The sequence below is a fragment of the Drosophila kikkawai genome, chromosome 2R (genome assembly GCF_030179895.1).
Source record: "Drosophila kikkawai strain 14028-0561.14 chromosome 2R, DkikHiC1v2, whole genome shotgun sequence".
Taxonomy (NCBI): Eukaryota; Metazoa; Arthropoda; class Insecta; order Diptera; family Drosophilidae; genus Drosophila; species Drosophila kikkawai.
Window position 1 is genome coordinate 12,788,004 of NC_091729.1, and position 16,219 is coordinate 12,804,222.

The following is a 16,219-nucleotide window of genomic DNA, read 5'->3' on the forward strand; positions in this document are numbered from 1 at the left end:
CAAACTACTTGGCTTGGCGACTTGGTCGGACCTGAGCTACTAGATATATCTTGGCTGGGCACTGGCAGGCCGCCGCGCTGCTGCTGCAGCTCCTGCTGCTGCAGCTGGACGCCCAGTATGGGCATGGCCACCGGTGGCGGACGGACTCCTCGGCCGGCCCGAACCGCCGCCGCCTGAGCCACCGATGCCAGACTCCTTTGATGTTGCTGCTGGAGATGCTGTTGCTGCTGCTGCTGCTGCTGGAGATGCTGTTGCTGCTGCTGCTGTTGCTGCTGTTGCTGTATATTCTGTTGCTCCTGCAGGGCCAATTCCGAGACACTGACAATGGGTATATCCGGCGGCGGAGCCCGGCCCAGCTCCCGCTCGGTGAGCACTGGCACGGGAAGCACTGCTCCGCCGGCCATGCTGCCGTCCAATGGCTTGCCCTGGACGGATTTGTCGGCGCCAGCTGCAAGATGGCCGGATTTGAGTTCGCCGGCTTGTTTCAGCACGCGGTAAATTTGATCGATTTCGGTTATTTCTTTTTTTGAGTTTTTGATTTTTTGAATTTTTGGATTGGTGCCGAAGTAGGTTGACAAGTTGGTTCGTTTTGGATGAGAGAGGGGGCCGGTTTTCAGATTCGGTTTTTCAAATTGGTTCGATTCGATATCGTTTTCGTTTTCATTTACGTTTTTGATGGTTTTGTTCGATGGCATTTGGTGGATGCGTCGTTGAAGTGCATTAGTACAGAGAGATTGCAAGTGGTTTTTTGGGGCGATTCGATTTTTAATTGGAAATGAGCTCGAATGAGTTGGGGGAGGGAGAGTTACTTGTCGGAATGATTCTACACGAGTAGAGTGTGTGTGAGTGTGGAGCTACGAGATCGTTTAGCTAAGCTCAACCGATCCAGGGTTACTCTAGAGTCCAGCTGGTCGCCAAAATAGGTGTGTGTTTGGAAAGATCTTTTAATAACAAGTTAAGTAAGGCTTAAGCTCCCTTGAAAATTTATGTAAAAATGAAATATAGCTTTAAAATCTTTGGGTGTTACTCATCTTGTTATTACAAGCTCTTTGGTGTGATTTGTGTTTTCGCCCAAAAAGGATTCCCTTTAAAAAACGGTAGCTAACAACAACACTTATGCGAAATGAGACGAAAGTGAAGGCATTAATTTCTAGTGAACTGATTTACTGAATACTGAAGGTGGCGGCTATATAACATGCTCCACTACGTTGAACTGATTTCTCCCTAGCTCTTTTTTTTATATAAATATTTGCGGGTCCTTCCAGGTACTCGGTGTCCTTTGTGGTATTCAAAACAACTGGGTGAGTGTGTGTTTGGTTTCGGTGTTTGTATATGTTTTTGTGGTGTGTGTTTTTTGAGCTGGTTGTCATTCGCTGATTATCTCGCTAATTAGGTGAATCAAAGCGCAACGGTCAAACACAAAGTACGGAACAAAATCATAAGGTTCAAGCGCATTTCAATCGAGTATCGCGCTACACGAGTATTATAGAATATGATTACTTAGATGTACGTTTTTGCTGTGGCACATACTATAATATTTGATTTAATCTGTTCATTTGGGATAACGATACCTAGTTGCGCAATGCGATGCATGAAGGGCGTCTTTTGACGGAATTTCGCATTTGGCACATTCAACTGATTTGCGCTGAGACTTGGATTTGGGTTCGGATCATCCGCCTGATCTGCTGCAGCTGCAACAAGCGACTCCTGTGGCGAGGCTGGTTTTGTGTTTGAGTGTGTTTGTGTTTGTTTATATTCATACATGTATTCAGTTTTCAGGTTTAGTTAGGAAGGGAGGAAGAGGGGAGTCACATATTGATTTAATCAAATAAATGTCGAGAGTTGGAAAATTTGGAATTTGTGTTGAGTTATGGTTACTTGATATAAGCTACTGCAGGCCGCAAGGTATGCAACAGATTCCACAGATTTCCCCCTGACAATTGTTTACAGTTTAATGAGCGGGAAATCATCATCATCATCATCATCTTGGGACTTGCCACTATTTGGTTATTTATGTGCGCGTGTGTGTGTGTGTTTGTGTGAGGAGAAGCCAAGGAAATTGCAAAAGTTCTTCTTGCTCGCTGAGGTTTGGAGAATTGCGACACAAATCACAAGTGCCGCAATCTGTATGCCCCCCGAGTGCCATAAATCCATTGTGAAATCAACTGATGCCAAGGCAATCGGTCCACCCCACTGCCAGGCTCCAACTCAAATCAATAGGAGGAGCCAAGGAGGAGTGCAGTGGAGCCGAGCTCACATGCATGGGGAATGGAATGCAATCGCTTAGACTTGGAGATGCAAGGTGGGTCCAATGCTAATGCCACCAATGCCTGGCCATTGGAGCAAATTGTTGGGGAATTTCAAGCGCCTCTGCCTAGTTGTTTTTTTTTTCGGGATGGCATCTCCCCAGCAAGTCGTTAGCCAGCCTCCAGCTAAGGTTAGTTGTTAGAGTGTTTGTGTGTTTTCTGTTTTCCTGCATCCTGTTTAATGTATTCTGTATTCTGTTTTCTGTAGCTTGTAGCTGGTGTGGGTTCTGCGATGCTTGGTGCGTGCCAAATACTCACTTTCTTCCTCGATATCAACGCGATTCTCCAGCTCCGAGGTGCTCTTCTGGCGCCGCAGCAGCTTCTGCTTGGGCTGGCATCGTGGCAGGTTTGGGGCGCAGTCTCCATGGGCATTCAGCTTGCAGATGCGGCACCTTAGTCCCTGACGCGTGTGGCCTGCAAAGTGGTCCAAAAGGGGGTTAAAATATGTTTACTCTTAAAGAGGAGTTGGAAATTCCAACATAATATAATGCCCTAGACATTAAGGTAAGCTATACATGGCCTACTTTCATCAGGGGTTCATTAGGCTGATATTAAAACCAAACTCAAAGTATCTAATACTCTGCATTATATAAAATGTAATTTTCTAGTCAAAGCTTATAATCTTAAATCACAAAAAATATATGGAACCGTTAGTATAAAATGTTTTGAATGCCATAAAATATTGAAGATATTTTAAGGCTTTCTCGTTAGAATATTTTCTCTAGGAAAGTATGTGATATTTTCCCTGCTGTTTCTCTTTAATTGCCCCTTCGAATTTTAAACTTTTTTGTAAAACCTTTTCCCTGTTAAATGCATGCTTACCTCTCAGTATCTGGGAGCAGACGTCACAGGCCGTTATCTTCTTGTAGGTGTACTCCTGCAGGTGATGGCTCCCATCCAAATTGGGGCGCAGGGGCTCTGAGGCTGTGCTGGAGGCTCCATTGCGCCTGTGAGGAGAGGATTCAACAAAATGGTTAGTGCGGGAACCCGTTAATGGAGTCGCAAATGTGTTGCACTTTTTCGCGGAAACCCAGTTGGCCAAAAATGGCTAAACATATGTTCATAAATCGTTACGAGAGCCATTGCATTTGAAGGCTGCTGCTGTTATGGGATTTTATGTTTTTGTATATCTATAGGCTATGCACACATACAGTGACAAAGACAAAACAAACACAAAGGCCAATGAACAATGGGGCGTGAACAATGGACAGTGGGACGAGGACAACGGACACAGGACACTGGACACTGGACAATGCACATTAATCAGAGCAATGGTGCGTGTATGTTTGAACAAGAAACACATTAAAAAGAATTGTATTTAAAAAAAAATATCTGTACACCATATTCTGTGCTGAATACTCAACCTAATTGGATTTGCTGGAAAATTGGTCGATTTATCACTGGGCACCGAGTGCTTTACAAGCTCGTGATCTCGGATATCTCAATCCTCGGCGCTTATGCAAATTATTGTGTTATTTATATTGTGTACACATCGAATTCATTTTCAGCAATTCCATGTTTCATATTTAAACAAAGAGCGAGAGCAGGATACAACCAATTTGCAGTGCTTCCACCGCTTCACCCCGCTTTGGCACTTTGTTTTATTTACAAAAACCAAAAAAGCAGGCAGCCAGGGAGGCCCACAATGGGGCAATTGCTGAGGCGGAGGAGCTGGCTCGAAGGCCTAGGAGCCAGGACTCGACGTTGATTGTTTGTAAGTGGCTTATGCACACAGATGAGCACACAGAACAGAACAGGCCAGACCAGACCGACTGGCAAATAAATTCAGTCGAGCACATTGGCACAATATTCATTCAGTTGTTTGCTGTTTTTTCTCTCCCCTGTTTGTTGCAAATGCGTTAAATATACAAAAACACAGAGACTCCGGATTTATGGGTTATTTTCCGGGAGAAAGTGCAACTCGGTGATGGGCAACTACAAATGAACATTGACACGATGACACTGAGTACGAGTTTATATATATATTCTTAAACTAAATATTGATCAAACTAGTCAGTCAGACGTAGCTAACAGATTAGGCCCGAGGCCGATTATAATCTAAGTCAGGTACAATTTACAGGTATTTATTATTGTTGCTTTTTGGTATGTACACAGTACTTGTCGGGATTTTACGGGGCTAATTACGATTAATTGAGATTTTAAATGGGATTTTAGAAGGATTTGAGGGTTCTTAGGGGGATTAACTAGTCGCAGGTTTGGGGGGTATTTATATCAATATTGAAAGTTTGATGCTGTTTTGTGTAGGTGCGCAGCTATTTGCAAAATGCTAAAACCAAAAAAGGGAAATGCTTTCATACATACTTTTGGCAGCATGAGTAATGGTTTTAATTATAATTATTCTCATAACAAATTCATTATTTTGTACGCAACTCAGACGCTAAAAATAAATGCACAAATAAATAAGGGAAAAACAGAAAGCCGCCCACAATAAGCAGGACCAAAAACAGGACCGGAACCGGGACCACGGCGAAATGAGTAACTGCCCCGCTTTTTAGAGGGGCGCCTGTGGTTTAGTTTCGGCACAAAACTTTTGCAATATAACACAGACGAACTTTTAACTGCGATTTTCTTGTCACGTTTGTGTATTGTACATATATATAAAGTATATGTATGAGAGTGCTATTTATGCCATGCACTCGGGGAATATTTTCGCAATGGAGTTTGAAGAGATAAAGCCCTCTTAAGCACACCATTCCCAGTTTCCCAGTTAGCCCCCCCACCGCTTTTCCCGTTTTCCCTTTGCCATTCTCATTCCCCAGTCCTCGTTTTCCATTCACTAAGCCGGCAAGATTTCCCGATTTATCATCATTGGCAGGGCAAGCTGCCGGCACGGAATTAAGTATTGTTGCCACTGGATGCTGCAGCTGCAGTTGCAGTTTTGCAGTTTGCACTTTTAAGGCTGCCAATGCCAACAATTGCAGGCCGTGTTTGTACACTGAGCTTGGAAAACACTCTAAATTGGAGGAGATATGAAATTCACTGCTTTGAAAGCTTCTGAATAAAACTTGAATACTCTGAAGAGGTATTAAAATATGTACTACTTAAAATTGCAGTGTACTCTCACCATCATTGTTAATCTCATTGACAAATGCTCTAATCGCTTTAGCACATATTTATTATTCTGTTTCTTGTTTATTAAATGAACTTATTACTTGCTTCTGTATTCCCTACATTAAGCTGAGATTTTCAATTTTAAAATCCTATTACCTGAATTTCTGTCAATTTTCAAAAATAATTCCCTTAAATTCACAGTAATTTCCTCTCCCAGTGTACATGGCGTTAAAAGTGTGTCCATTCTATCTATGCGAGTGGGTGGACTTCAGGCGAATGGCAGAATTTATAGTTTTGCAATTTTTCGCATATTTCTCAATGCCTCAATGGCTGCCGCCCCCCTGCAGCAGCCGGAAACTTGGCCGGAACATATGGAGCAGCGACACATTTGCCGTAGTTATCGGAACCGAGAGGCAGTGGAAAGAAACTTTGTTCCTAGCTGGACTTGGACCTGATCCAGATTCAGGCCCAGGCCCAGATCTCGGACGGAGAAAGCATTGTCTCTACTGTGTGGATTTAGTTGCAACAACCTTTTAATTGCCACGCCGAACGTGATTGATGAGGCGCATTGGTACTGGTTTTGGGGCCTGGAAGCTGGGAGCAGGTGCAATTTATGGCGCCCCGGGCCAAATGAAATTACTATATACTATATACAGAGTGTGTGTGTGTGTGTGTGAAATTGAAATTTAAATCGATTTACCAAATAACATAACAAATAATAATAATGCTAAAGTGTCGTGTGATATTCGAAACCAATTAGTCTGGGGGCCAAGCGGGGTTCTATAGTTGCTCAGCTAAGGTCTACATTTGCGTGCAACATTACAGCAACCCGGCGTATCGAATGGGGGTTTAGCATATATATATACATATATATGTATGTTCTGTACACGATATGTGGTCTATATATATATAGTTAACTATAGCATATGCAGGGTGTTCTGGTTGTTGGTGAATTTCGGTTACCTCAAAGTCAATACGGTCGATACAGCGTGGTACATTTGATTTTGTCGGGGTGTTGGTTGGCTGATTTAGATCGCGATTATCGCGAGACATGAGTTGGGCAAAGCATTGCATTTTATTTATATATTTTTTTGAATGCATTTAGTGTTTGTATGGAGATGGTTTATACGTAAATTTATATAGAGAAGAAGTGGAGGAGAGATCATCATCATTATTATGGCGAGTAGAGACTTAGCTTAGCTTAAACCTAGGTACTATTATCTGGTTATCTCTGGTAAATTGCAAGTGCAATTTGCCACCACCACCCCCCCTGCATAATGCGGATTGTGCAAATATTAGGAGGAATGCCTTTGTGAGCACGATAGGGATTCCGGCGGATTCTGCGGTTGCTCCTCTCTCCTTGAATGCCCGAATAATTTTTCGCGTTTTCCGCAAGCTTTTAGTCATATTAATGTGCGGGTCCGACCCTTTACCCCCGCTACTTTCCACTATTCCGATTTTCCAATTCTCCCTTTTTTCCCTCTTAGTTCTTTTTTTTTTTTTGTGGCGCCGCCTCCGCACTATTTCATTTTGTATCTGACGGCCCTGCGCCCTTGCCGCTCCACTATAAGCACTATAAATACGTAGATACTAGATACTCGCTGCCGCGGCTTGTATTCGACTTAATGGGCCCTGCTTCAAGCCCGATAATGTTGTGTAACGGGCAAGGTTGGACTTGGTGGGTGGTTGGGTGGTGCTCGAGGAAAATGGCAGGTGGGTGGGTGGGTAAAAACCGTACGGAAAATGCCTAGACCAGTACTCACCTATCCGCTTGTTGTGCTGAACCAGAACCAGCGGGCTTTAGGCTCTTAAATGCTTTCAGCCACTTTGTTTTCATCGATGGCGCTGTGGCAGCGGAGAATTTGCGTTCGTTTCGCGGCGACGTTGGCTCAACTTTGCTCACGAACAGATCCTTCTGCAAAATACGTGGAGAAAGAGAAAAAGAGAGATGGGGGGAAGAGAAAACAAAAAGGATGTGCATTAGCCCAAAATGCAATTTCCACTTAAACGTCTCACGTTGCAGTTTAATTACAAGCCATTAACACTCGCAACTCGCAGCACAACTTTGTCTGCAGCTATTTGCCAACCATTTTGATTTCAGTTTTAGCCACATGCATACACAGGACACTTAAATACAACGTGCACTGGGGGAAAATTAAATATAGATTTGCTTGTAAACAAAAAGTAAATTATAAATAAAAAATATATATTTAAGCAATCTTAGCGTGTCTAAGCTAGATAACTTTTATTCGTTAGGTTATTTGATTACCCAAACAAAGTTAAAGTGAGTGAACAATATGTCGAAATAATATAGCGAGTGCGATTTCCCTAAACTTTGACCATCGAACAGATCAAGCAGAACACCGAGTAAAGACCCTGACTATGAAGAGTGGAATGACTAGCAAAGACGACCAGCATAAGGACGAGTAAAATATACGATTTCAGAAGCCGAAAGAGAACAACGACGAGTAAGTAACCTTAAAGACTACAGCTAAGAGGATTCAGATTACGGGAGAATACAACGAAATAAGACGATAAGCCTAAGATAACTTCATATAAGTCGACGAGTAAGGAAAAGACTGCTAGTGAAGGCTACGAGAAAAGATAACGAGTAAAGATGGCGAGTAAATTCGACGAGTAAAAGGGACATGAAAGCTTTTATAAAATGTGAAAAACTATTATTTAAGAATACTTATTATCCATATTGCATTTAAAAAATAATAGTATTTTACTAATAATTAAATTCTCCCCAAAATTACCCCTGTGCACCTTTAAAATGCTCGTTATGCCATAATGGAGCCATGATTACATGGACAGTGTTTAGGCAAAGGAATGCCTAAATATTTAACTGATACAATGATGGCCAACGCCAGCCGTTAAATAAAGCCATTTTAATTAATAATCAACACTTTGCTGAATGCCACAAAATGTAATTATGCCAAGCACACACGCACACACACTTACAGAGGCGCACACAGGACACACAAGCACAAACACAAACGCACTAGCATATCCTGTAACAATAATTAAAACCACGTGTGACATGGGGTCACAGTTTAGTAAGCCTAGTTGTCCTTGCCATTGCTATCCTCGTTGTTATCGTGCGTTGTTAGTAGTTCGGTTTGGTTGCTATCTGTCAAGTGCGTTGCATAATTAGATGAGCTTTGGCCATGCATTTAATTTGCTTTAGTTTCGTAGTTTTTTTTTATCACCACAAACCCACTAGAATCGCGGCTATTAACAGGTTGTTGTTGGTGGTAAAAAATTATGGAATAGTTAAAGCTGAAAGTTGATACTAATTATGTTTCTAATAATACATTTTACATAAAATTAAGCTCATAAAATACACTGTTATCATATGAAAGCATGCTTTTTGAATGCTTTTTATGTGATTTTTAGTACTTAGGAATTTTTTTGGTAAACCTATATACCCTCTAGGACCCCACATTGTTTCAATTTCAATAATTTCGCTCACTGCCTGTCAAGTTCCATTAACTTTTCGGTGTTAGCCCCGTCAATCGCATCATCTCGAAAGCATTTTCGCACTTTGCAGACAGAAGTGGAGCGTGATTTTATGATGTCAGTGGAGAGACAGAGAGTGTGGGAAAACGAGGAGCAGTCAAAACAAGTTAAAAATCATGGCACTCAATGCGATTGCGGTATTTATAATGCAGCAGAAACGCGCACCGTGCATCGTTCGCCTGCATTCCCCATTTTGGTTTCCGATTCGGTTTCGGTTTCGTTTTCGGTATCGGTATCGGTTCTCCTTCAATTTTTCGCTTTCCCCCAACCCCATTTTCAACATGTTATTTTTAGCACTTTGACAGCCCGACAGGAGCTGGGGGGGACGAGGTCACACGGGAGGCGGCAATGGGTGGGTGGGCAGCAACTGACAGGCAGGCAGGATATTAAGGCTGCCATGCAGCTCGGCTTCCATATGGCGCGCCCAGCGATATCAAAATCAATGTATCCCAGAATGAAATTCACTGGAATGCCATTTAGCGATTGCAAAGAATTTGCCGATAAAAATTAATTCACTCAGTGAGAAAAAGCACACACAATGGCAATTAAAAATTAATTTTTCACCCAGCACAAAAGCGCCCATATTTAATGAGTAATTAATTTTTACACAAATTCCTCCGGAAATGGAAATATTGTTGTCCCGTTCCCCTCTAGCCCCTATGCGATTTAATCGTATTCCTTACGGCTCAGGGACTTTCTTGGGTCAAGAGAAGAGTTCAAGACGTGGCCAAAAGATAAGCAGAGAGAACCTTGAGCTCTCCCCCGGCCTGTGCTCTTTTGGCGGAAACCAGCACATTTAAATGCCGAAGGAGGAGCAGTAGAAGGCGGCAGCGCTGGAGACATTCCCGCCTGAGTGGCGTCTGGCCATAATGGACATGTGCCTGTCATGTTGCCTTTGTCATTGTCGTCGCCATTTGAAGGCGGGTCCCGGGCCATAAATTTATGCATGCAGTGCATAAAATTCAAATTAAAGGAGCTGCAGCAGCAGGAGCAGCAGCAGCAGCATCCTGCCAGCGACAAGTACACGTTTTGACACTTTACAACAGGCCAAGTCCCATCCAAAAGGCGACGTCAAAGCCCGCAGCCAGCTGCTAAATGGGCAGAGGAGGAGGAGGAGCAGGAGGGCAGCTTGGGGAATATTCGGGCGGACAGCAGGGAGATGTGGGCATCCTCCTGCCAGGCAGTGCAATCAGGAGCAGCTGCTGCTGCTGCAGCTAGCCTGAAATCAAATGTTGCCAGGGACCCAAAAAGGCTTAAAGTGGAGCTCACAAACCAACCCCAACCTCCCTCAGAAACTATGGCTTCCACTCTCCTGACATAAATTGCGACCTAATTGATTTCAGTTGGCTTTTTAAGCTACTTTCTGCCAGTTTAGAGCTTTGCTCTCCATTTTTTTTTAGGCCCTCCGAAGAGGGAACTAGAGACTGGACTGGCGAGTTTAATTATCTGCGTCTCCAGAGGAACCCAAAAACAAAATTTATGGCTGTCACAATTTTTAATTATGTTGCCCATTGCTAGATTGAAACCACAAAGGTATCGTAAATTGCCAACTCAAGCGCAAGCTGGCCAATGGAAATTTCCTCATTAAGGCCACAACAAAGCGTCCGGGGCAACAAAGGACTCGGATCCTTTGTGATTCCATGCTTGATCTGCTTAACCACAGGCCGATAGCAGCTGCCACACCCACCACCGACCGTCCGCCCCCTTATAACCACTCCCAGGGCCACCTTGTAATAAGCGCCTCAATTGGCCCACGATGAGCCATTCGACGAGCGGCTGGCAATATGAAAGCATATTTTATTGCCACTTTGATGAGCAGCAGAGAGAAGGCTACCATACTGGCAGCATCCATTTTAACCTATATTTTTCTAGCGGCCCGTTGCAGCCAGTTTGTAATCTGGAGTAAGTGTAACTGCGAGGGAGACTGGCCAAGAGGGAGGAGGACCAGCTTGCAGCACCAACTAATTGTCAGTCTGGCTGAGAGAGGAGTCCAAGAGCTCGGCAAATACGCCCAAGACTTGGCGAGGAGCAAGAGGATGGACAAACACAACATTTCCGTAAATTACACGCATTTGTCAAAACGAAACAATGCGCAAAGTGTTTATTTGTTTTAGTGAGTGCTTTTGAGCGCAAAAATGACTCGACACAAAAACAGGAGGAGAAAATGGAAGGGAAAAACGGGGAAAAACCCAGGGAAAACTAGGGAAACGGGGATTACAGGGGGGTGTTGCAACTTCTAATGGCTTTGCTTGTTGTTTGCCTGTTTGCAGGAATGTGGAACAGCGATTATGCAGCCACATCGCTCTCACAATGCATCATAGATCCAGGACTCTCAACCATGACTGGGACCCCTTGGCGTATGCGTAATGCCAGCGAAACACTTTTCAATTTTCATTAACAGAGCCGCCAAATTGCTTGTGTCAACTGCAACAGACATCTGCAACAGCCACAACTCTGTGGGGCCTAAGGAAAACCTTACAGAAAGGACTTTTATATACCCAGTAATTCAAGGATTTAATATATATATTTAAGTATATATAATCAGCCTTAAAGACTTTCCACACAATTACCTTTGATGGCCTGAAAATTTGGGCCCAAATCTAAAAGCAATTTTCCAAATTGAAGGGCGGTCTTAAGGCGGGGTCCTTTATTAAGGAAAGTTTTGTGTGTATTTTCGAGAGGATTTTCAGGGATTAGGTTTATCTTTTCGTTAACTAAGTGTCCACTTTGAGAAAGAGAAAGATAAATAGTTATTTAAAAGCTGAATAAGTCCCCAAACTGAAGTAATTTTCTCTTGTCATTTTTTTTAAGTGTTTAATAAACTTATATACCCCTTTTTATACCAAAAAAGTACAGGATATCCAGCAAAGAGAGACCGAGATTCTGAGGCGGCACAGTTTGCATTTGACAACCAACAACAGCCGCCGCATCAGTTGGCATCAGCAACAATAACACTACCCCAAGTCCTGGCGATTGAGAGATGGCAAGAGCAAGGATTGACTGACTGGCTGACACAGGCAAGTCAAACCTGTCCGGTTGCGGGTTATCCTGTGGCCAGGCTCACCGCAGCTCGTGCCATTCCTGCCATATTTCCAGCTCCTGATAAATATGTAAAGTCGCATACGAAAGCTGAATGCCGTTGTGCAATTTATTGGCCACAAATAAAATTGCAGAGTGCTATTTGCAGTACAACTGGACTTGGGTCAGCTGCTGCTGATAAGGGTAATCGGCTCAGCTTCAGGCTCAACGCCTCAGAGTCCTTGGGGGTGGGACCTTGTGTAGCCTTTATTTATTTTCAGGTGAGGTGTGGTGGTGTGGTGGTGTAAGGCAACTCCCCAATTTGTTTTACGACCAATGGGCCCCCTAAGCTGCTCTCTGGGAAATAAAAAGAGAGTAAGGGTAGAGGCGACCCTGGACCCCTTCATTAAGCCCAGAAAATGGCGAATGGGGGAAAATCCTCAAGGATGTGTGTGCGCCTGGTTAAGCTCCGTGAAATGCCCTCTGATTCTTCCTGTAATGACACTTGCATCTTCACATCTTTTCCACTTCTGAATGTAATTTGCATTTTCGCTCGGGCTTTTCATTTTTATTGCCGCCGCCAAACACACACACACACACACACAAAAAAAAGAAAAGCAAAACGGAAAACGAGGAAAATTCCATGTGAGCTTTTCCATGGTCTGGCTCCTCTACGTGACTGCCATCAATTTTCAGTGGCTCTGCCGCATCATTTTGCATACAGGTGAATGTTGCGTCCTTGGGGCCCTTAACTCGATTTTGAATTGGTTTAAAAGGCGTTATGTGCAACGACTGCTGATCACAAACACACACACCCCCCCAAACAGTGCTGAGTTTTCTGCTTTTCATGTACTTTTATTATTATTGCAAGTGTAGAGCGGAAAATGCCATGTGGTCGTGCGGACACTTTTCCGTAGACTGACTTTCCTTTCCTCCGATTCAGACTTCCGCAGCTGTTGCAGTGCAAATTGATTTTCAATAGCTGAGTGGTTTTTGATTCAATAAATGACATACTCGGTTTACGCCGCCACACCACCAGCACCAAGTAGAAGCAGATCCTGGCCAGGCTACGTGCTCGTCCTGCCCAGAATCAGAAACAGAACCAGAACCCAGGCAACCGTCTCGCCTCGCCTGCTCTGCGGTGAAAGTTTTCGGTTTCCTGAGCTCACAGCTTAATCCGGGCGATGTAATTAAGATTGCTTTAATTCAATTTGCATGCGGAATGTGTAGAATGAATCGGCAATCTGACCTTGCCCATCTATCGAATCTGTTTTTATTGCTTTGATAAATGGCCAGGACGTGTCAGCCTAAAAGCGATTTATCAACAGCCTCAATGGTTTAGTTTATTTTCGTGTCTATATACCATATACTTTGGCCGGGTTAGCTTATCAATCAATATGCAAAAAAACAAAAAAATAAATAAAAAAGACGAACTACGGAAAGGTAACTCTTTTTTGCTGGGCTCAGGATACCGATTCCGACGGGGGCGTAAGTCAAGTCGAGTGAGAGCCAGTCAAGCGGAGCTTACAAAAGTTTACTGACGCCGCTCAACTAGGCGCATGAATTTCTAATTAAAACGCTGCCAAGCCTCACAACGCACTCCCCACAGGCTCGAACACTCGCCCCCACACACTCGTAAATACTCATTTGAGGCTGGCTTACACCTCGAACACCACACACTGGCATACTCATGACAGAGGTGCTCATAAAATGTAGAGAAAAACTAGCTAGATTTTCTAGAAAGGGGTGATTTGATTTATATTAGTTATTTAATTTTAAGAAATATATTAAAAATAAAAGAATTAATCACTTGATTTCTTGCCTTAATATATCATCGAGAATATCTAAAATACCCTCATTTTAGAGTCTGTAAATCAATATATTTATACAAATTAACTCGCCTGTTCATACTGATGAAGAATATATTCATTTATAATTGAATACTAATAAATTTAAATATTGTATATATTAAATCCTATTAAAATTACTAGCCAGAAAAAAGATAACTCATCACTGACAACACACACGCCCACTCACGCAAATCACACATACATATGCAGATGGTTATATTATGTACGTATCACGTATACGCAGTGAGGGCTCACATTGGCTGCTATCTACTTAATTACTTGGTGGGGCGAGCGGGCGAATTATATGCATAATTTAAAGTGCATGCTTTCCCAAAGGCCCCGCAGAGTCCATTTCCCAGGCCCCCGTACATTTTCCTACTTTCCCCTTGCCACCTCCCCCCCCGCTGACTCCTTTCCCAGCTGATTAAGCCGGCAGCATCAGGAAAACACCAGCAGCAGCTTGAAGCCCTCTTCTTGTCTTCTGGGCAGCACAATTCACACGCAAACTTTTATTGCACTGACAAAGTGCCGTCCGCTGTGGCTTTTCTGCTCCAGCTACCATCACCGCCCCCCTCCGCTTTTCCCGCCTTTCTTCTGCGGGAAATGGAGCGGAAAATATTTGCGACAAGCGGGACATGTGAGTGCACACACACCGTTCGCCCACACACACACACCGCTTGGGGTGCCCTGCCAGCATATGTGCCCATGCCCATGCCCAGGCGAATTCTGCACGTTTTTTGTGCACAAAACCAGAAAGGAAATCAAAATATTTCCGCAACTCAAATTGAAAATTGTCAATTTTTTATCTCGTTGCGGTTTTTCATCACAACGAAAAGCGCTGTCACTCTGCCAAACCGGATACAGTGAACACTTTGTTAACTTGAAACTGACATAATGGGTTTTTTGAGGGGTTCAAAAAATGTTGAAAATTCGTTTAAATTGAAATGTTTTATTAAAGAAATTTAGTTTTAATGATTTTAAATGTTTTATTTGCAATTTAATTAGTTTAATTTAAGATGAAAAGAGAGGCAAAGACTCATCTGTATTTATTAGAAATTTATTATAAAGATTATTTGAAAATTTCAATAAAATTGCTTAAAGCTGAATTCACTGTAGTCACCAAATATAGCCCAAAAACTCGACTATTTTCGGTTAGTTTTCAATTATCAATGATATACAGAGGCCGCTTTCATTTTTTCTGTGAAAATAATAAAAGCAATATGTACCAAAGAGAACTTTTTCAGGTGAATTGAAACTTCTGCCAGGCTTTGATTTAGAAAGCCTTGAGTTTCTGGAGTTTTGTAACTGTGACGGCCTTCAGGTGAGTATACCATATACACATATATACATATATACCAAGCATTTGGTTAGCTGGTTGCCTGCTAATAAAAAATCAATTAACTTGGCCTTGGCTCGAGTTCCGTGTGCTGTGCTTCCTGCCTGCCTGCCTGACTGCCTGCACACGAGTCGCGTTACTCAATGACAGGCTTAAGCCAACTTCATGGATGAAAATCGATGGGGCTCTGGCTCACGTAGCTCCCAGAGGCGGGGACGGATTCTATGGCAACGTTATATAGCTTTGGCTAAGGCCAGGCGCGATAATTGATGTCAAATGCTCGTCACATTTGTCTCCCCGGCCAGCTTGTATATAGTATATATAAGTGCGAATGCAGTCGTTAATCATATAGGCCCAGGTGGGCGTACCAGAGAGTCCCCGTGTGAATGCCAATCGACGGCAAAACTTAATAAGCACAATTTCTGGCACAGATAGAGACAGCGTACGTGGCGTATCTTTGGGGCTTTCAGGTGTATGTACGATGGTTCAAGTGGATTAATGTCGTGAGTAAAGCCTATCAGAAGTACAATAAATTCAAGGATTTAAAAGTATAATCACAATTAAAGCTTTACCAGTTTATGGTTTATATTTAAAGAGATAGTTTACTTGACTTTTTAATACATTTTCAGCTGAAAATCCCCTCTATCTAGTTTACCCTCCAAAGCATTCTCACTTCATTCCTAGTTACCATTTGCTTGCCACTTATTTTCGGGTTATCCCCCACTGTATCCCTGGCACGTGCATAATTAGTGTGTCGGCAAGGAGCTAAAATTGATGGCAACGATGGCTTTCACCCGGCTCTTCGCAGCTCTCGCTGATTGAGTGGCACAGATTAACAAATTCAACGAGGGGGCCTCCAGGCTCAAAACAACAAAACAACAAAACACCGGAGCATGTTTGTGCGTCAAAACACAAAATACACTCGAGGCGAACAATTTAATTCGTTTGGTAAACAGGACACGGCCGAGGAGAAATACCAGGAGCAGGAGCAGTAGCAGGATCAAGAGTAGGAAGCATGAGACAGCAGGCTGTCTGTATAAATAGAGGCAAGTGTTGGACATGACTGCGTGGTAAGTAGCCGGGACCACTTCCTGTCAAGGCATAAGCCAAAGCCT

The 16,219-nt window shown here is 43.1% G+C and overlaps 1 protein-coding gene across 1 annotated transcript in view; it reads right to left on the bottom strand.

Annotated features, from left to right (window-relative positions):
- Stacl (SH3 and cysteine-rich domain-containing protein) overlaps positions 1–16,219 on the bottom strand; it is a 58,779-nt gene that overhangs the window by 13,225 nt on the left and 29,335 nt on the right. The window contains 5 exon segments of the mRNA XM_070283809.1: positions 32–448; positions 2,565–2,720; positions 3,129–3,253; positions 6,342–6,401; positions 7,142–7,293. Of these exon segments, the coding sequence (XP_070139910.1) occupies positions 32–448; positions 2,565–2,720; positions 3,129–3,253; positions 6,342–6,401; positions 7,142–7,293 (910 nt within the window).